General features: G+C 41.4%; 1 protein-coding gene across 1 annotated transcript in view; it reads right to left on the bottom strand.

Annotated features, from left to right (window-relative positions):
- LOC131980055 (ephrin type-A receptor 4-like) overlaps positions 1–20,645 on the bottom strand; it is a 49,582-nt gene that overhangs the window by 17,280 nt on the left and 11,657 nt on the right. The window contains exons 3-9 of the mRNA XM_059344203.1: positions 17,510–17,592; positions 15,601–15,781; positions 12,669–13,524; positions 11,948–12,015; positions 7,782–7,979; positions 7,371–7,481; positions 6,606–6,960 (exon numbers count right to left, since the gene is read on the bottom strand). Of these exons, the coding sequence (XP_059200186.1) occupies positions 6,606–6,960; positions 7,371–7,481; positions 7,782–7,979; positions 11,948–12,015; positions 12,669–12,825 (889 nt within the window). The 5' untranslated portion in view covers positions 12,826–13,524; positions 15,601–15,781; positions 17,510–17,592. The remainder of the gene's footprint in view (positions 1–6,605; positions 6,961–7,370; positions 7,482–7,781; positions 7,980–11,947; positions 12,016–12,668; positions 13,525–15,600; positions 15,782–17,509; positions 17,593–20,645) is intronic.

Here is a 20,645-nt window from a genome sequence, read left to right as displayed (position 1 = left end):
AATGCTGTTACAATAGTCCAGTCTGGAGGTTATGAAAGCATGAATTAGTGTTTCGGCAGGGGAGGAGCAGAGGGTAAGACAAACTTGGTGGAAGGGTGTAGCATGGGCCAAGGATACACAAATAATTTTTTGCTTTTATTAACCTTGCAAAATAGAACCTTGCCCTGACGGAGATCTTCACTCTTTGAGTGCTAGGTTTTTTTTTAATTTTTTATTTGATGTAAATTTATGTGAGGCACACATTTCCCATAAAAAGTGTTTTTCAAACAATTGGTGCGTGTGCATTACACCTGCCACACGACAACTGCAGAGGAGACACACAGCCAGGACCCTGCTGGGAGTGTGTTTCTGGCATTGAAATATAAGACCCAGACAAATGAGCTCAGCAGGACAATTTCAAAGTATTCCGAAAGTAATCCAAAGTATTTCAGATATGTTACTTAATTTGAGTAATCTAATTGGATACATTAAACTACATTTGAGGGAATGTCTTCAATAATCTGTATTTGAACATGTTTGAAAAAGGAACCCTCCTGACAAGTGCGAACATGTCTATGAGCACATTTTGCTTGTTAGCAGCAGAGCAAATAGACTGCAATCAGCTTTTTGTCTGCGTGAGACAAGTACAGAGAAAGTGACAGAGTGTAAAGGATGGAGGGAAGGTTGACTGGGAGAGACGGCGAGAGAAAAAGACTGACAAGGAGCAAGAGATAAAGAGATGAAGAGAGAAAAAGAGAGCGAGTGAAGAGGAGGGAGAGAAGCGGAGGGGAAGGTGCCCTTTGATTACTATCAGCATTGTCGGCATTTGCATATGCATTCATCTGCTACCTAAAATGCAAATGCAGCTCACTGGAAATCTAACTAAGAGCCTTGTCGGCACACTGTATGTGTGTGTGTCTGTGTGTGTGTGTGTGTGTGTGTGTACTCTCCTTGACCTCGTGTTATCTGTCATCATCCCTTGTTCCTTCCCAGCAGAGGGGTGTAGGTGGAGGAAGTACCCCTGACCGCTCCAGTGTGACACCTGTCTCTGTGATGGATGGAGGGAGGGACCGATTGACGGATGGATGGACGGATTGATAGACTGTCACGCGAGAGGGAGGGACACTATTAATCACGGGGGTCATGCCCTGTTAATTAAAACCCACAGAAAAATGCTGTGGATAAGATGTGATTCTTATCTTTCGCCTACTGTATGTCTTCATTGACAGCCCGCTCCCCACAAACTCACATTCCTACAGAGCTTGGTATCAAATTCATCTCATATCTTAACGTGGGTACCAGCTTCGCACGTCACTCTGCATTTAAAACGGAAGGAATGTGCCCAGTGGAAGCCGCATCTTTAAGTTTGTCTAAATTTAAATACTCACAAAAACTGGTGGTTTGAAGAGAAATGTGTGTGGATTTGTGTGTGTGTGTGCCTGCCCAAAGCCAACAGTACGAACATTAGCATGTGAAAGGGGCTCTACAACAATACCCCCCTCTCCATCCCTCCCTCCCCATCACACACAGATCACCCCCCGCCACCAGCAGCAGCACCCCCCACCCCTGACCGTGGATCAGGGAGAAGAGTTGGAGAAGAGAAAGGAGGGATAATGAGAGCAAGACAGAGAGACAGAAGAGAGGGAGAGCGGGGCTTGTTTCGATGCCAGACAGCTACAGACGGACTGGTGGAGCTGGCAAACCTCCTCTACATTAAGAACAACCTGGGAGAGGGAGACAATAGCGCGCACACACTCACAAACACACACACAATCTGATTGTGGTGGTGGAATGCAAACCATTCCCCCCACCTGGGTTTGGCTTGCTTCACACAATCACTTGTGCCATTCCTTTGCCTGCTTTGTCACCTGCCATACACACATTTACACACACACACACACACACACACACACCCCACTGTGTTCGCCCCACCACACTCTTCTCTAGGCATTCCTGGGCAGTCCTCCAAACTGTGAGTATATGGGAGGGAGGGCTTTGTTAGGCACCAAATCAGAGATACAGTACATGTACAGTCGTGCACACACGCACACACACACTAAACCAGCAGTCCAACATGTCCAGTGTCCAGAAACGCGATGCAATAATTAGAGGGACTGAATACAGCGATTACGCACTCTTTCTATCATCCGCTCACTCTTTCTTTCTGTCATCTCTCTTTGAGCGCGGCTGTCTTTCTCTCTCTCTCTCTGCCTCTCTTCTTCTCCCTCTTTTCATCCCTCTCGTTCCAAACGCTTTCTGCTGTTGACGAGACACTGCAGGTGCGTTGGAAAGAAGCACAAGCATGAAATCTCTCTGGACGCAGGGAACACAGACACACACAGACACACACACACACACACACACACACACACACACAGAAAGAAACAGTCCAACCCTCCCAGTTAGTGAGCAGAATTGAGCAGAATCAGGCGACAGAAAAAGGAGGCCAGTGCAGAGAAACAAAAAGCAGAAGGCTCCTCTTTCATTCCGCCTCTCCGGCCGTGCACATTTCAAATTCTCTCTGTTGTTTCCCCTTCTCTTGTCTCTCCTCCCTCGTTTCCGATCCTCCCAGACGGATCGCAGCTGTCAAACTTTTGACGTCTTCATCTACCTCGGTCATGACCCTGCACTCTGTAGCTAAACTCTCTCTGTATGAGTGTGTATGTGCGTGGCTGTCACTCAGGGTTTTTGACGTCTTCATCAGGCTCAGTCATGACCTCGGTCTTAACCACGGGCTTAGAAAAGAGGGGGAGTTCCCCCTCTCTTGTGTTTCTCTACTGGTCCCCTTTGCACCCGATGACGAACCCCCAGCGGGGGAGGGGCGGCTCGGTATTGATGCCTTCTGCTGTCAGTGGCCTTCTTTCAATTCATCCTCTCGCCCCATTCAACTTCTAATCCCTTCTTCCTCTCCAGAGCTTCTCCTCTCATCCTCTCCATCCTCATTACTCTGTGTCAACAGTGAAAATGAACTTTTCACATTTCACCGCTTAAGCTAAGTCTACTCTTGTTTCAGTTCAATTCAACAGGAGGTTTTGTCAATGTAAAAAGAGTTAGAAAAGCAAAAGCACAAGGCAGACAATCTATCTAACTAAAACATATTATATACTGTATGTAACAGGCAGACATTCATAACAGACAAAATTGTGAAAATATTTTACAAAACACACAAGGCTAAATCAACAAAGCTTCTAATACACAATTTGACGGTTTTTCACCAAGTCTAGACCGGTTTTTGAGTTTTTGCTATAATTTCATCTATTTTGTTACGGAAAATCCATGCCACTTTCATATAGAGCTCTGCTCAAAAAATGTATATGGCAATATGACGTGACATAGCTACTGTTACGAGTATATTGATGAATTTATGTACCAATATACCTGCAAATGCTATGATGGCAGTTTTAAGTAACATAGTAATATCGGCCAGTCCACATTACACAAGAGACAAAAGAAAATTCCATTTTAAGTTTAAAAATGTAACAATATTTTATTTTCACTTGACTGAAGTGACGCGTCTGCGCTTGGAAACAAAATATTTTATTTTACCTTTAAGATCTCTTTGGGCCTGGATTTGAACTGTTTTAGGTTTTAACAGAATATTAAAGAACAGTGTCTGTTGTCAATTCTGTCTAGGACAAGATCAACATGTATCATGATATATATTGTACCGTGAGGTTGTGGGCAAAACACAGACCTACTGACATTTCTGTCCATCAGTGGAAAGCCATGGGAAAACTATCTTAGCTTAGCATTAAGACTGGAAACACGGGGAAACAGCGAACTTGGTTAGGCTAAAAAATTCACTAAACAATGTTTTATCTTGTTTAACACTTACAAAAAGCAAAGAGAAGAAACATGTTGCTATTATACAGGAGGTTTGTGATTTACTTAAACTTTTCATTCAACTCTCGGCAAGCAAAGCAAGTAAGCTGATTCTTAAAATGCTGACCTATTCCTTTAAGCTATTTGGTGTATAAAGGACGGACACATGACTCCTTTTTCTCTGCATTGTTTCTTTATAAACCAACCTGTAGTGGCTGGTTAGATTCACTCAGTTTCTCCTTATGTCTGTTACACTGACTGAGTGAAGGCATGTGAGTCAAAGATCCAGAAACCTTTTTGACATCAGCATCGAGAGAAGACACAGATCATCCAAATCTCCACTCACATCCGTCTGCCTTTTCCCTCCATCCCACTCCCCCCTCCCCCCCTTTCTCTTCTCTGCGAATTTCAAACTTAAAATGGAAGGAGTGTAAAGGTTTCTATCCAATACTGCAGGGTCAGAGTTTTTCACTGAGCAGCGTTCGGTATTCATCCAGACTTTGATGGATTTCCACTGAGGCAGCTGAGCCCGGCCAACAACCTGACAGACCACGAGAGCGCGGAGATGGAGAAAGGAGCATCAGATAGATAGATGGCACTTCACATCTGCTGGAGGTTCAACAGAGTCAAGGGTCTCTCCTAAATCTAGTTGAGGAGGAACATCTTTCAGGCTTCAGGGACCACCCCGCAAACCTCCTCCTCTTTTCACAAAGAACAAACGGGATCAAGCAGGGTGAAGGTTTTGGAGAACGTTTGTCACAGAGAATTTTTGGCTACTGCTGTCCTTATTGCAAAGAAAAAAAGTCACATTTACCCCCCCCCCCCCACCCCCCTTTAACGCCAACTGGCACCAACTGCATCACTCTCTTTATGTCCATCTCTTCGCCTTTCTCTCTCTCAGCATCTCTTCTTTTCTCTTTGAATTATGGGTCTGTTTGTTATACAATTAGCCTGCTGGGATAGGCTTCATAAATAAAACTGAGGGAGCACATCAGTGAGTCGCTCTCCCTTGTCTCTATTGGTAGCTGTGCATCTGCGTATGTGTGTGTGTGTGTGTGTGTGTGTGTGTGTGAGCGAACATGTTGTGTGTCTGTTGTGCATGAGACATGAGACTGAATAGGGGGAGTGAAGCCATGTTGTAAAAGTGTCTCCACTGAGTCTGTTGCCCGCCGTTCACCCCGCTTTCTTGCACAAACACGCACATTTACTTGTCTTCACTATCACAACAAGTCACTTCCAAACATTACACGTCATCCACGCCACATGTATGTTGGTGTGAGGTGTGAACAGCTTGCATATTTGTTACCGTAAAGTTCAGGCCACATTTGTAAGTGATAGCGAGACATTTGTGTCCAGATGGCTGTTGTTATGTCAGCACACCTCATTAAGGACTCTTTGTATTTTTAATTTATTTTATTATTAAAATATATCTGATTGAAGATGAAGGATATTGAAATTTGTTATTGGGAGTTACTTTTCAAATTAAGCTTAAAGTAAAGCGTCTAGATAAAAAATGTCTTTCAGCTTTTTGAAATAAAATGTAGTCTGACTCACTGGATGGAGACTGTTGGGAACAGCCTGCCAATGGGTGCTTATTTCAGACAACACTCTCCTCCCCTTCATCTATCTCTGCTATCTGTTTTGCAGAGACACTGTTGCTGCATCCTTGGCTAATCACAGCCCGAGACAATAGTGATTGGTTTAAAATAATACAAACAAGCGTTTTTGCCTCCTTATCGCATAATGTTAATGGCTGCAGACAGACCATTCTCCATGAGTGTGGCTTAGTGACACAATCTAACAATTGAACTGCTATCGCCTACAACCAGTACAGTTGGATATTTTAAAGTAATAAATGTGCTTATTTGATCTTATATGAGAAGATAAATACCAGTTTCGATAGCAGTCAGGAACCAATTGGGTCAGCTTAGCATAAAGACTGGAAACAGAGGGAAGCAGCAAGCCAAGCTCTGTCTGAAGGTAACAAATTCTCCCAACCAGTGCCGTAAAAATCACTGAATGACACATTATTGTTTGTAGGTTGGATTAGTTCTTAATAGGGTGCAATAACTTTATAGCCAACCAGGGCAGTGACCATAAAATAACATGCCAATTAGTCATTTTGTAGTCATTAATTTGTTACCGAACCAGGGTAATTGTTTCCCTCTTTTTTCAGCCTTTGTCCTGCTAACCAAGCTAACCATCTCCTGGCTCCAAGTTCATATTAAACAGACAGATACGGCAGCAATCTTCTAGTGTAACAAGTGTATTTCCCAAGATGTTGACTTATTCCTTTAAGCAACTGAGTTTGAAGATTTTTCTATCTGTCATCAAAAATCCAAATGCCAATTCCCTTCAAGAATGTTTGATCATTCAAAACAATCATAGCTATTTTCAGACAATTAAAAATGTGTCATTTTTTAAGGCAACTTAGATTAATTGCAATTTGTAAATTTGTATCTCCAAACTACATTTGCTCAGAAGAAATTTCTAATACAAATCAAAAAACATTCACACGGATTAATTTGTTTTGGCGTCGAATTGCCTTTAGGTCAACAACATTTTTTCATAAAATCCTTGTAAATAAGTAAAACAATCTGCAGAAAATCTCTCTCACTGTTTCCCATCATCAGCAATAGCTTGTTAACTCGAGCACTGATTGTTATTCTAAGGGAATATGGGACTTAGAGGTGGCAACACAAGCGGATAGGAGATCTAACAGGCTCAGAGTCCATAAGGGATCAGTCGGACCATCAACAACAACAACAACAAACAGTAGATCTGTTGCACTCAGCTTCACTTACCTTTACATGAGCCGCCCTTCTCCTGATATCCTGGGTTGCAGAGACATCCACCAATAGGAACCAACCACTCCCCATCGGCGCCACAGTACATTTTAGGCTCCTCTCTCTCTTCTGACTGGTTGACACAAGACCCCCTGACCTCCACTAACGAAGACGTATCGGCCCCGGTGACAGTATCAGGAAACGTTGCCAGGTTACGGATGGTGAGTGGGCAGGTTTTGTAGAAAACCCTGACGGAAACCAAAGCGATGCAGGCACCAACATCCTGAAAGGCCAAGTAGAAACCCTTCCGGGTCGTGACCTTCACGTCCCGCACCTCAGTGTTCAGTTTCATGATGCGGTCGCCAACGTCCACCTGGATGGGGAGAGAATGGCGCAAATGAAATGTACAGTAAACTATGTTGGCCCTTATTAATTCAGTGTTCAACCTAAAGTGGGAGTTGCTGTTGAACCAAGGCTGATCTTCACATTTTCAGCATTTGCCTCTCATCCAGATTGACTTCTATTGACTGCAAAGGTAAAACAGTCTGTAATGCCTACAATGCTAAAATCAGAAGTATTTTTTTGTGAGGACTAGGCAAAAGCACCCAGCCAGCATTCCTGGCACGGCAGAATGGACATTGAAGATAAAAGTGCTTGTAAAACAAATAAAAAAATTACGGCTAAGTGCCGCAGGGGTTTTTATTTCCCAGATAAGAGTGAATTAAAGTGAGTGGAGGAGGGAAGACAAAGAACTCAAAGCCTGGCTCAGTTGCTCAGTGTTACCTGGGTGAAGCTCTCGTCTGCTGCCACAGTGTCCACCTTAATGAAGCTGCTCTCTTTGATGTAGCTCTCTCTGTCTTCGTTAGACTCGTGGTAGTACAGATTGAATGTCTCCTACAAGACAAAAGGGACAGAAGAAAGAGTGAGACTGAGGCGTCTATTTATCATCATCAGCCCTCATCTTTTCTCTTAATATGATAATGAGTCAAAGGGGGGTTTGTGCTTGAATAACCAGCAGCTGTAATATATAATAAAGCGCCATTAGCGGCCGCCTGTCCGTTAACTAATTAGCATAAAAGTTAACATGTTAAAGAAGTCAAGTCTTTAATGGAAATCTTTGTTGTCATCTAATTATCTACTGTGCCCAAACCACACAATGCTTTGCCGAGACTTTATAAGTATGTTTTCTTGTACCTTGCAGGTGCCGGTGACCCCTGGCAGGCTGTTGCAGTCTCTGAGAGTGAACTTGACTTCAACATAGACCCGCTGAGCACCGGACCGAGGGATCCAATCTGTCCTCAACCAGTTGTTCTGATTGGGTTCTAAGACGTTGCACACCTGGTACGTTCTGATGGGGATGTTCTTCTCATCCATTATACTGACCTCTTCCCACTGCAAACAAACACACGTGTAATTGTATTAGTACACTTGTGAAAAAGTCCACTGATTACACTATATAAGTGCAGGTCCATTACACTTGATATTTCAGCTCCTTTACAACAAACTGTGTGTATTTGAAGGTGTACAATGGAGGCAAAAAATATATGTAATGTATAGACTGTATGTAAAATGTATAGACTCAGAAAAGTAAAAAAGTATGAGACACTAGAAGTGTGGTGGTGTTTATATCTGCAGAGACTCTGCCCTCTTCCTGTATTTTCTGTTTTTCTTTTCATTTTGCTGGACATTTCTATGTGTTAACCTTTGGCCATGAACACTTCCAGTGGTAAAGAAATGCAAATTTAGCAAAGTGAAGCCCCAAGCAGGCAAAACTCACTGAAAAAGAGAATACATCTGGGGTCTGCTTTCAGTTTCGTTGCCAAGTTTGAATGTTGTGTTTACAAACATTAGGTGACAATTACTGCATAGTATGCCTTTAATAAAATGAAGAAAAACTTCTTTAAACAGATGTTCTATCAAAGTAATCAATAAGGAGTCAAGAGCTAACCCACTCCCAGCTTCTCTTAGAGATGCTTGTTCAAGAGCCCTTGACGTCACCTCTTGAGACGGCTGTGTGAGTCCTGTATGACACTGTCACAAAGTCATTTAATAAAAATGTTTTAAACTCAAACTACAATCTTTTCATCACCTTATCCAAGTAATTTTGCATGAATTTACAATGTGCATGTCCTAAAGAGGTATTCTCTGTATTAAAAAGTGACACCAAGTGCATCTGACCAAGTGTCCATATGCGATGAGTTGAGAGTAAGAAAGTGTCCTAAGAGCAGGTTGAAACTTTGTAAAGTAGAACTTTGACAAACATAATAATAATACGTTACATAGCAATGCTTTTAAGTGATGTCAGAAAAGTAAATAATATACAGCACACAGATGTTGTGAAAATAATGTAAATGGGGAAGCATGGAAACTAACAGATTTAACATCATTGAGTGCTTTTAAATCTAAACTGTCTAGAATACTTGAGGACATATCGATAGCATGTATGTGTTTTTCATAATCTGTTTGTAAATTTAATCTTTTTTTCATTTTTTCTTTGTCCTTGGTTTGTGTTTAAACTGTATAATTTTGCAACTGTTTTGTATTTGCTGCTGCCTATTTTGGCCAGGTCTCCCTTGAAAAAGAGGTTCTTAATCTCAATGGGATTTTCCTGGTTAAATTAAGGTTATTATTATTATTATTATTATTATTATTATTATTATTATTATCTTCTATTTAAAAAGTTGCTAACTCTCAAGGTTTAGATGTCAAAGTTTCCAATAAGCATTTGGATGCACCAACAAGTAGGGGCTTTCAAAACTAAGAAGGCAGCTGCAAATGATGATGTAAGTCTGACAAAAGACAACATGGCTGTTTACTGTGAAGATTACAGCTAGTCTCTGAAAATAGATCTTCACTTTGCACTGGCATAACAAAAAGTTTAACATAGTTAAACTGTAATCTCTAGACACAAGTAGACACAGGCTTTAACGCAGCTTTCAGAAGTACTGACCAGAAAATCAGACTCCTGGGGGAGAACTTGGAGGAAATGTTTGTCCTCACAAATACAGAAAAAAACAGGATACATTTCAGATGCTGGTGTGCATCCTCTGATTCACTGCTGTCATTTGAAAACATTCATTCTTGCATCAATATGCTGCAGTGGACAGTAGTTCAGATTTGTTACGACTTCAAGGTTTCTACAGGCACATTTCCATACAAGTGAAGCAGGCTCAGCCTTCACTGCACCATCCATCTCAATAGAGCCGACTATTTGCCTTGTACTGTGACCCTTCAAATGACCGCTGAGCCTCCCAACTCCAAATTGGCTTTTTATTGCCACTGAATAATAATCTGCTCTGGTGAGAGCTGTATACACACTAAATGCGCCGTGTCGAAAGAGAGAAAAAGAGAGGGAGAGTCAGGGAATGTCAGAATGTGTGTGTTGGAGAAGGGGCCGTGTGTGTCTAATTGAGCTGATCGATATGTCATCAGGACAGATCGTATTGGCCGATATTGGCTTAATACAGATACTGATTTTTCTCAACGGATGACTGATAATTAACTGCTTCTCATGGCTGACAGTGATACAATAACCAGTAATCTTTATTTTGGTATTTTGAAAAGAAGTTCATGACCTGTATTTTCTACTAATCTGAGGGTAAGAAAGGCTGAGATGTTGTAAGCAAAGATGGCTTATTTAATTTTCCAGAGCTCTGGCTTCAGCAAATCTAACTGACATCACTATTGTTAAACCAAAGAACAGTTCTGATTGTGTGAATAATTTCTTCATCAAAAAGCTCAAATCAAACATGTCAGTGTATTAAATACTCAATACCTCTTACTAGCCAACACCACCTACTTTATTGGAGTGTGTAGATGGACTTTTGAAGCCCATGAAAGCAATTTCGCTTTATCAGCAGATCATTTATTTACATATTAATAATTATGTACCATTATCGTCCGATAATTTATTGGCAATGTTACAATGTTATATAATATACATATAAAGTAGTGCATCCTAATATTGATGTATATATTCTAAATGTTCTTTTCTGATCTAAACTTTTCTTAATTAGACTTCATTCAATTTCAGTGAGGTATAATGTGGATTTACTGTCTTAATTATTACTTTAGGTTTTATTATCTTACTGTCACTTGGACAATAAAGTTTATTGTTTAATATAAGTGTCACAATTTCAATTCTAAATGGAAAATCGATTAATTCATCTTTCATTTCTAATTATCAAATTTAAAAGCAGGAACAGTTATTATAATGGTTAACGGTTAATTATACTGGAAACGTGAATGATTTCATGTTGATTTAAATGTTTTCAGAGCATTAAACCAATGATCTGTTGATCATTTGCGAATCAAGACTTGATGGTCTAACAATGAAATAGCCTGCAGCTTTAAAAAAACAATGTTTAAATCAAAAAATTGAACCGGAGCATGACCTTCAAATTGAAAGTCGAATCGAACTGTGAATTTGGAGGATCGTGACCCCCCTGTTATCGGTATCAGCCGCAAAAATCCAGCATCGGTCCGTGTCTTTAGTCTGTAACTGTGCACTCCTACAGTATGTGAATATAAGAGCGTGTACGCATGAGCGACAGTGTGAGCACATGGTCACGTCTTTGTGTGTTGTTGTATGTTTATATGTGTGTCTTTGCAGGGTACGTGTGTATAGAGGACGAGAGCTTAAACAAAAAAAGCTGTCATGTTGTATGATGCCTCCCTGTCTAGTTTCTTTTGGAGTCTTTGTCAGCACACAGAAATCACAGCTGTCAGAGGAAAAAAAAGCTTTGCCCCAACCATACAGAGATGGTGTTTTTTGTGTATGTGTAGCTGAGGGATGCGGAAGGTGGGGGGGTGGGGGGGGTTGCCTGTAATGAAAAGCTCAGTGCGTGCAGACCAGGACCCCGTCAATCAAGCAGCATGTGAGAGAATGAGAGCATGGTGAAGAAATAAGAGTCAAGTTCACCAATAACTCTTAAACCAACAAAGAGAGATACTGAGAAGAAAAAATGGACAGAGGAGGAGAGGAAGAGGGAGGGCGTATAGATGGCAGATCACATTGTACCAACAACAAAAAGTACAAAAAGATGAGATGGATGGATGCAATACAAAATAGATATTTACAGGATTCATTCTGGCAACTGCATGGTAGTAAAAATCCCTAAAAAATGACACCCACCACCAAGCTGGTATATGGCTTTTTGTGTGCCAAACACAACGCCAGCAATCTCATATTAGCACTTAGGCTCGGTGAACAACAGCACATTTCAAAATCTGTGGGATGATTATTTACAGTTCCCAGACCAAGTGTGTACAAGTGTGTGTGAGTGAGAGATAGAGTGAGTGTGTTGTCCAAAGAGAGAACAGGTTGTAAACAGTGTATCTGTAAAAAAGCTCCCACTCACCCCTCCCTCTGAAGGACTGGCTGCCCATTTCAGCTCTCCTGGCACTGTCCTCGTATCCAGCAGGGTCACTAAAATGCACACGCACACATGCAGGTGGTTTAAGGCCAAACAGCCTACAGTGTTTGAAATATGATAAATAAATAAAATTCTTCAGCAGGGAGAAATAAGTTGCATTTTTGCACTTGGAAGAAGAGCCACACCACAAGATAACCACTAAATGAAAGACTACTAAGCTTGGGACAAAGGTGGAAGTCTGCATCACTAGATTTAATATGTATCGTAGTACTTTTAATAATAAATATAATTTATACTACATATGCCATAATCAATAACATGTCAAATTCTAGTAATGATTTAATGTCGTCAAATGTGTTTTAATGCATGAAGAAAACAATCAATTATGGGTTTTAACTGACAATGAATTAAATATAAGTCACATTGTGCGCGATTTTAACATTATTTAATAAAAATCCAAGAAAAAAACGCTTTTCGTGGCGCTGGAAAGACAGGGCATGTAGATGAACTCCTTGGACACGAAACTCGGCGAGAAATAATGACTTAAATTTCCTCCCAAATCCAACTTTTCTGCTGTTTGAGTTTCGTGCATATTCGCCCTGCTCTTAACCATCCTAGGACGCGCACGCAGCGGTGTTTCCCTGCGTGCAGGAGCGGAAAAACCACAATGTGTCACACACGCTCAGGCGATCCCCTCCTCACTCACCTTCGTTGGGTGGATAAATCCTCGTCCTCGAACTCGAAACTAGTGTTAAAATCCAGATCAAGGTGGAAAATATTCGCCATAAATTTGCAGCCATGTGTGCCGTGTGAAAGCGTGTGTGTTCCCCGTTGGCTCTGCGCGCTGGCTGAAGCGGCTCCATCCCGGTGGGAAAAGTGTGTGTGAATGAACCCAAGTGTGAAAGCGAGTTGGATGCAGCAGCGGAATACTGGGGCGGTCTCTTACACTCAGATGCTTCCCTTAATGGTTATTCAAATGACATGAGCCAAATGACATACAGTACTGTGGTCCATAACTGCGCCAATGTATTATTTCTGCAGCCTATTTATGAAGACTATGATCAAAAAGATGGACTATGGAGATAGTGGATTTGCTTATTTGTAGGGGTTAGAACAGCTGATGCTGAAAGTAATAGCACACTTTACTGCTTATTAAAACACCGTTATAACTTTAAATTAAACAATAGTGACACTTATGCTTAATTGTCCAAAGAAACTTGTCATGATCTCTTCAACAACCGCATGTAGGGACCATTAGAGGTAAATAACAGAGGATACACATGCACAGTTCATTTAGATAACCAGTGTCCCACGTCAGAACTGACATTTAGCAGTGATAACCCTCAAAGTTGCCAGCAGCCATGAGGTCATAAATGTCACATCATCACGTTAAAAAAAAAAATCAGCCTGTCACATGAATACCAAAACATGAATGTGTCACAATTTCCTGATAAAGAGCTGAGCTGCTTGGATTTGGTTGCCTTCATGACAACTGAGGTTGCTGGAAGCTCTTTGTCCTCAGGAAGCATGAAGAGTGTGACTGCAGCGCCACCTGTTGATCACTGCTGGAGGGGGAAGGAGGAGAAACCCAATGAATGCTCAGGGATCATTTTAATGATGAGGATAAGGAGCTTCAATCATTCCCCCACCATCTGTCCACTGCAGTTTTTTTTATTATTTTTAGCCATAAATCCCCAAAAGTATGGACATAATAAAGAAATAAGACCCGATTTACTCTTTAATAATAAGGCAGCTCTAAACAAAAAGGCTCAGGACTGTGGGCTCGTGTGGAAGCGTGGTGGCACAGACAAAAAGCAGCCTCATGACCCTTCCTCCTACACTCTCCCTCTCTCAAAGACTCTGGTGAACAATTACCCTCGATGGCGGCACAGCTTGAAGAAGCAGATACTTTCATATCTATTGATCCACGTGGGTTTTTTTCTTATCTGATGTCTATTTTAGCCACAAAAGGTGAAACAGAGATGTGCTCCACTTTGTTTTGTTCTTGTTTAACATGTGCAGAGGTAACTTCTGAAAAGTTTTGCTGGAATCAACCAACATGGAGCACTGAGTAGCAGTTTTTGGTAGATTTCAAGTAGAGTGTAGAGCTACATGTGAGTGCATATTTAAGTGTGTGTGTGTGTGTGTGTTTGCATTTGCATGTATGTGCTCTGTGTGAGTCTCCATCTCGGCCGGTCTCCATCTCGCTTTGTGTCTTCACAGTTGCTACGCCGAAACCATCTCGATCCCCTGTAAGGCATCATAATGGACCCAGGAAGAGCATCTGGCGCTTTGAGACGCCAACAACGATTTCCCCGCTTCGACCTGCCATTCTCCCCCCATCCACCATAATACGTTTTTCACGTTTCATTCTCCCCCAGCGTCACGACAGACTGCGCAATCACAAAGACCCAATTAGCCAAGAGGGGGATCACGATTTCGCTTGGGGACCGATGGACCAATCGCAACGGATGGCGTGCGGCGAGGGCCTATGGGGCAGCGGTGCAGGTGGGTGGGACATGGCTGTGGGGCGGAGGTGACACACTGACATGGATGGAGAACAGTCTCTTGTTTCTGGTCATTTGTGTCACCGAAGTTTTGATTGATGACCGTCGGGATGTTTTTCCCACTCTCCCCTGAGATTCCCAGCTCTCTGGAGGGGGTTTCCACAACGCGGCCCACAGCCTCGAATCCCCACTTTAAGTTTGGCCCTTAGCCCTAAACCACACACACACACACACACACACACATACACACATACACACATACACACACACACACACACACACACACACACACACACACACACACACACACGCACACACAAGCGGGCACTTTTTGTTCAGCTTGGGGCCCCAGATGGCTGCTGCCCACACATCTGTATTGTAAAGCACTAAATATAGGCCCTGTGTCTGTTTTTAGTTTGTATATTTGCACGTGAGCCCGCATTCATACACATACAGATTCTCCAAGTGTCCAAGGAAATATATAAATAAAGTACATACGAAGAAGCCAAATGTAAATGCATGCATGTGTGCGAGAGTGTAAAGAGAAAAGCCAGAGGGACTGTAGGTGTGTGGGTGGCTGAGAGAGATGAACAAAAGAAGCAGAGAAGAGAGATGAGGAGCAGCGCATTGCCAGTGAGGATTTGATTGGGTGGGTGGGTGGTGGTGTAGCGGGGGGGTGTTGGGTGTTGAAAAAGGATCTTCCCTCAAAGCCTCACTAAGATATTCCTGGAGCGAGTTAGGGTTTCATTTGGCTCGCAGTCCTATACAGAGTGCTTTCATCGTACTGGGAGCTAAAACCATTTAATATTCAAACCACTAGACTGGTATTCTCTGGGTTATGTGACAGATAATAGTCAGATTTACTAAATCTGCGCGGTGTGAGTGTGTGCGGTTGAACTCCTCGGGTCATTAGCATGTCAGAGACGTTCCGTTAGTACCCAGTTCTCTCTCCGTAACAGCTGCTAGTCTGGCGAATTACTCAATTCATGTGTGCGCGTGAGTGGATGTGCGTCTGTGTTTATGCACGCGTGTGTTCTCTATAAACAAAGGAAGAAGCGAACAGAAGGTTTCATCAAAAACACCAAAACACCAAAAGTGTGTGTGTGTGTGTGTTGTGTATCATGCGCTCACTTTGATGACTGAAGAAATCTCCATCAGCATCTTGCTTCTGAGCGTACATGAGCGTGTGTGTGTGCATGTGGAGTGTGTTTGTGCGGCGTGTTTGTGTGCGATTGCATAAACATGGTGTCAGAGTGATGAGATGTTCTCTCCATCCATCTGTTCTGCTGGCATTTACATCTTCAGAGGGCTACTATAGAGGAGAGAAAGAGAGAGAAAGAGAGCAAAAGAAAGATTACCAGTTAAGAGTAATGAGATTCTACGATAATGTTGGTTTTGTCTGTCAGTCACCAGAGCAATAACACACTCTCAGGTCCCCTCGTGGAGCTCTGCGGCTCCATTCAGACGTGATCTTTTAACATGTCTGAGGGTTTTCTAAGTATCTGTGAGAGGACGTGTGAGAGTGAAGCTGTGTCTTTCCTGTGAATGTGGTTTCGAGATTCAGAGTGTGCCATTGTGGACTTGCGCGAGTGTGTGTTCGAGAGACAGAGAGAAATCTCATTGTTCTGTTCCTCCTTATCTGCCGTCTCGGCGGAGCGCCCGTTCTGTTTCCCCCCTCAGCGATGTGACCCGGCTGTGATACCGTACGCCCTCGTCTCCGCAGATAACAGACCACCCTAAAAATACTCCTCTTTCTATCACTCTACACTCTTCCCCTCTGTTCTCCTCACCTCTTCTGGCTCACTGTATCCTCCTGAGTCTCCCTGGCCAACAGTTAGCTCTGCCAGACAAAAATACCTCAGGGCGCTTCCTAATGTCACGGAGGTCCTTTAAGTCTATATTTTCCCCTCTTTTCGTCTTCTAGTACTCATTCTGTTGGAGGCCGTGGATGTTACAGTGTCGGCTCGAACAGCAGAGTTGCAACTCAGACTGTTACATCACAAGTTTTCTTATAAATTTCCACAATAATTCCTCATCCCCCCCTCCCCTCGGCGCAGCAACTTCAGTCACCCACACTCTGGACACACAGGGCAGATGGGATGTAGGAGGAGACGGTGAGGACAGAATCTGCTGGGCTCACATAATTATACATCAAGTAATTTACCATAACTCCTCAATAAAATATTGACGAGTGCATTGTTTTCTGTGCCTCACGGGTTTGACAGTCTGGAACGATGCTAATTATGATAAATAGACTTTTTTTTTTGAAGATCATGCCACAGCCAAGTGCTTTGAGAGCTTTTTCATCTCTCTGTTGCTTCCCTCGCTGCCTAAACTCTCCTCTGTTGTGAAGTGCTTTTAAGGATACTGACAATGCCCCTTTCTGTTGTTTTGAGGAAGTTTCTTGCTAATTTAAAACACTTTTATTCCAAGCTTCTTGCCACATTTGACATTTGGGGTTAGAAAGCTGTCGTTTTTGTTCTTTTTGTTGTGTGACTGTGTGTGCGTGCACATCCTCCGCCTTTCTTTTTGGCCCAAGCCCACGCAGGTGACCAGAGGGGGCCTTGTGTGGGTGGACAACTCAATGGTGACCCCCTCTCTTTACCCTCACCCTCCCCTCCCCTTCCCTCTTTTCTTGCCCTCCGTCCACCAGTATGAGTCCAGAAAGAGGGAAAGAGGCCCAGGAGGAGAAAAAGTCTGTTTCACAGCCGCCCTCAAGCAAACGCACTGGCCAAAATGTAGCCAAAACACCAGCATAATAAGGAAATGTTAATATTATGCATCGGCCTTTGATCAAAAAGTAGCAGCTTCTATAGAGATAAGACACTGGTTGCAATGAGGTTTTTAGGTAATATTAAATTTACTGTTAAAGCATCACAAGGCAATATTTTAAAATTCAAATTCAGATTTGTTTTACTCCAGACCACACATCTCAAATCTATGAGAACAAATGTAGAACAAAACATCAAAGGAACAAAGGAAAACAACCAGAACAGATCCTCAGCACAAGCTAAATAATTAATAGAGCGGCAGAACATACCTTAACTGAATTGGCCCTTGGAGAGCGTAGACCTACGCCAAGGACAATGGTGCGTTCACATGCTCCATAGATGGTCCCATTTCCTGAGTTAGATAATGAAAAGGAAAGGAAATAGGACAGATGAGCCATGATGTGTGATTGGGAAACACATTTTTTCCTTGTATTCCATGAATGAAGTGCTAATGCCTTATATCACAATGTTAATTACAGTGAAGATTAACTTGTGTCTCCAAAATGTAACCAAATCTTACTTTTGCTACACCCTCCAAATTATATCATTATATGCATTAATAACATAATTTTAAATAGACAGATGGTTTACACAGTATTTTGGCAAATACTTCTAATACTTCTCAGCAATGTTTGTGTTTTTGTATCTTGTTTTTATTTTGGGAATTCCGCTTTTAGAAACTTTTAGAAGATTCCAGATAGCCAGTGCATACCTTCTGTTATTGCAAAGTAAACACTTTTCAAACCTAAAGTCCCTATAAATTCACATTATAAGTTAGATGATGGCGTACTCTGGAGCTTATAGTGCCACTTGTGCACTGCCACTTATCTTTTCATCTCTGCTCAACTGCTAGCTTTAACCATTTGATATTATTCCAGCTCTGATCCAACAAAAGCCACATTTATGTAATAAACCCCCCATCCCCCATGGGCATCTTCCTGACTATACCCTATATATCATATTATTACGAGTTGTCATTTTAACTTTTAATGTTTTAATGAAAATTTTACATGGCCAATATGTCAAATACCGTCTGCTTTGAAAGGAGTCGCTCACAGAGACGAACCAACACAGAATTGTAACCCAACTGTGCAGCTTCCCTTCAGCTGGAGGGAGCAGTATGAATGAATGCTAATGAGGCTCTGTGTCTACTGGATGTGTAATAGGCAACAGTTTGCTAACACGTCAGCAAATCAACTTGATAAAGTGATAATTTGTCAATGTTGTGTTTACAGCTTGTTACTCTGCCCAAAGTGTAAGTGAGGAAGTTACAATAATAAACATTCTCACAATGTGGCTTCTCAGATGTAAGGATTTCCTGCTTTTCTCTTTTTCAAATCATTGTCAAGTCAGTATCAGCTGGACGGTAAACAGAAACTTGTAATATGCCTTTTTCAGGTGTTAATTATTTTTAGACACTTTTTGGACTGAATGATTCAATTCTGCAACTCATGATTATTTTTTATCACTGGTTATTCTGCCAGTTATTTTCCAAGGAGACATTTTCAAATAGCTTATTTGGTTTGTTTACACAACTGCCAAAGAAAATATTCAATTTTCAGTGAAAACAGGGGAAAGCAGGTCACCTTCACATTAATAAGGCTGAAACTGATTTTTTGGCTTTATGCTCAATACTAAAATTAAAAACAATTGATATAAAATGTATTTATATTTCTCTGATCACTTCATCTAAAATTATTCATCGTATCATTGTATGATGAAGGGAAAAATATTGTTGTATTCACCCCGATCTGCACCACAGGTTTTCATGAAAACAGTGCCAGTAGGGTTTCATTCTAATCCTTGTATATCGGAGCAAAGATGGTGCCAACTATGTGGTTATTTCATGAATACTATTTATTTATTGATCTATTTATTTTTTATTACCAGAAAACATGCTATATTATGAAACATATCATTATTGAAATGATCTAAATCGGGATAGAAGATTTTGGCCACATCGCCAAGTCTCAAGAATAGTCATAGGAAGTAGGACTTTAACCTGACAGGAAAGTGTGTGTGTGGGTGTGTGTGCGTGCGTATGTTTGTTTGTTTGTCTTTCATTGCGGAAAGACAGGATGAAGATACAAAGGCTGTGTTTTACGAAGGATTAGCAGAGATTAAGTTGTCAAACGAGACAATTGTCCAGTTTATCATGTTACCTGTTCCTTTATCTTCAGTCAAAACAGGTCAACAAACATAATCACAAACACACAAAGATAGGGTGGCTTAGAAGTCAGGATATCAGCTGCCCCTGAACTTGTGAAAACATTGTCACTGTGTTGACGACACGATTTGGGAGAATGTTTACTATCACTTTGCACTGTTAAATTAACTTCTTCTCTGCTGCTGGATGACATTAGTGTAAAGAAGTGCTGAAACTATCTGAAACTGATTTGCATTTCACATAAGACCAGCAATCCCTCCTGCTGTTATGAAAGACAGTCGGGCTGGGATATTCACTTCACAACTTTTTTTTGGTCTTGCTTGACATCCATCAGTGGCCCATACCAACACCGCCCCCCTATGGGTGCAGGCTGCACAAACTGCTGCTGGACACCGTCAAACGCAGCATGAGTTTGTGTGACGTGCTAAATTAAGATGCGTGGGCCTGACTGCCAAGACGAAGGACAGAGGAGGTTTCAAGGAGGCCTCAAGTTGGGCAAGTCATAACAAGAACATAATGAGTCATGATCTGCGAAACTGTCACGAAATGACAAAGCTCAGAGCACTTAAAACTAATTTAGGCTCACTCGATCAGACAAGACAGGATCATGGTCATTTAACACGATTAGTCATTGACTTTGCAAACAAGCATTTATTATCATTATTATTTATTTTTTTAAAGTTATCTAACGATTCTAAAGATTTTCTTGAACTTAAAATATAATCAAGCTGAACAAAGTAGGATAAGAGTAACATAATAAGCAGAAAAACTAAATAGAAATATATAGAGATTTGAATCAGTTATATGAAAGAAGTGAATAACCAGCACAACCATCTTAAAACTACTAAAACAGGTTCAATATATAAAAGAATCAAATAAAAATAATTTTGAAAAATAAATGTGATCATAATGTTGTAGTGCACTGCCACACACAACTAAACAAATATTCAACATTTTGGTAAATTATATTTAACGTATTCCAGTCAGTTATTCAGTGAAAACGGACAAAAGTGCATCGCTTTAAATTAAGTAGATCTGTGTGATGCTTTTGATGCTTATCATCTTTCAATGGAATCCTATCATGATGAAATCATGTATCGAGATATCGTGATACAAAATGTAATCGTCTAAATTGATAATAACATGCACATACTAATTCAAGCTTCTCAGAAAAATGCATTTATGTATATTTATGATGTTTTTTTTCTCCATAATTTCACTAGAAACTGTTTTGTTCA

This window comes from Centropristis striata, chromosome 11, assembly GCF_030273125.1.
Source record: "Centropristis striata isolate RG_2023a ecotype Rhode Island chromosome 11, C.striata_1.0, whole genome shotgun sequence".
NCBI classification, from domain to species: Eukaryota; Metazoa; Chordata; class Actinopteri; order Perciformes; family Serranidae; genus Centropristis; species Centropristis striata.
The sequence above is the reverse complement of the archived record's forward strand: the minus strand, read 5'-3'. Positions and strand labels throughout refer to the sequence as shown.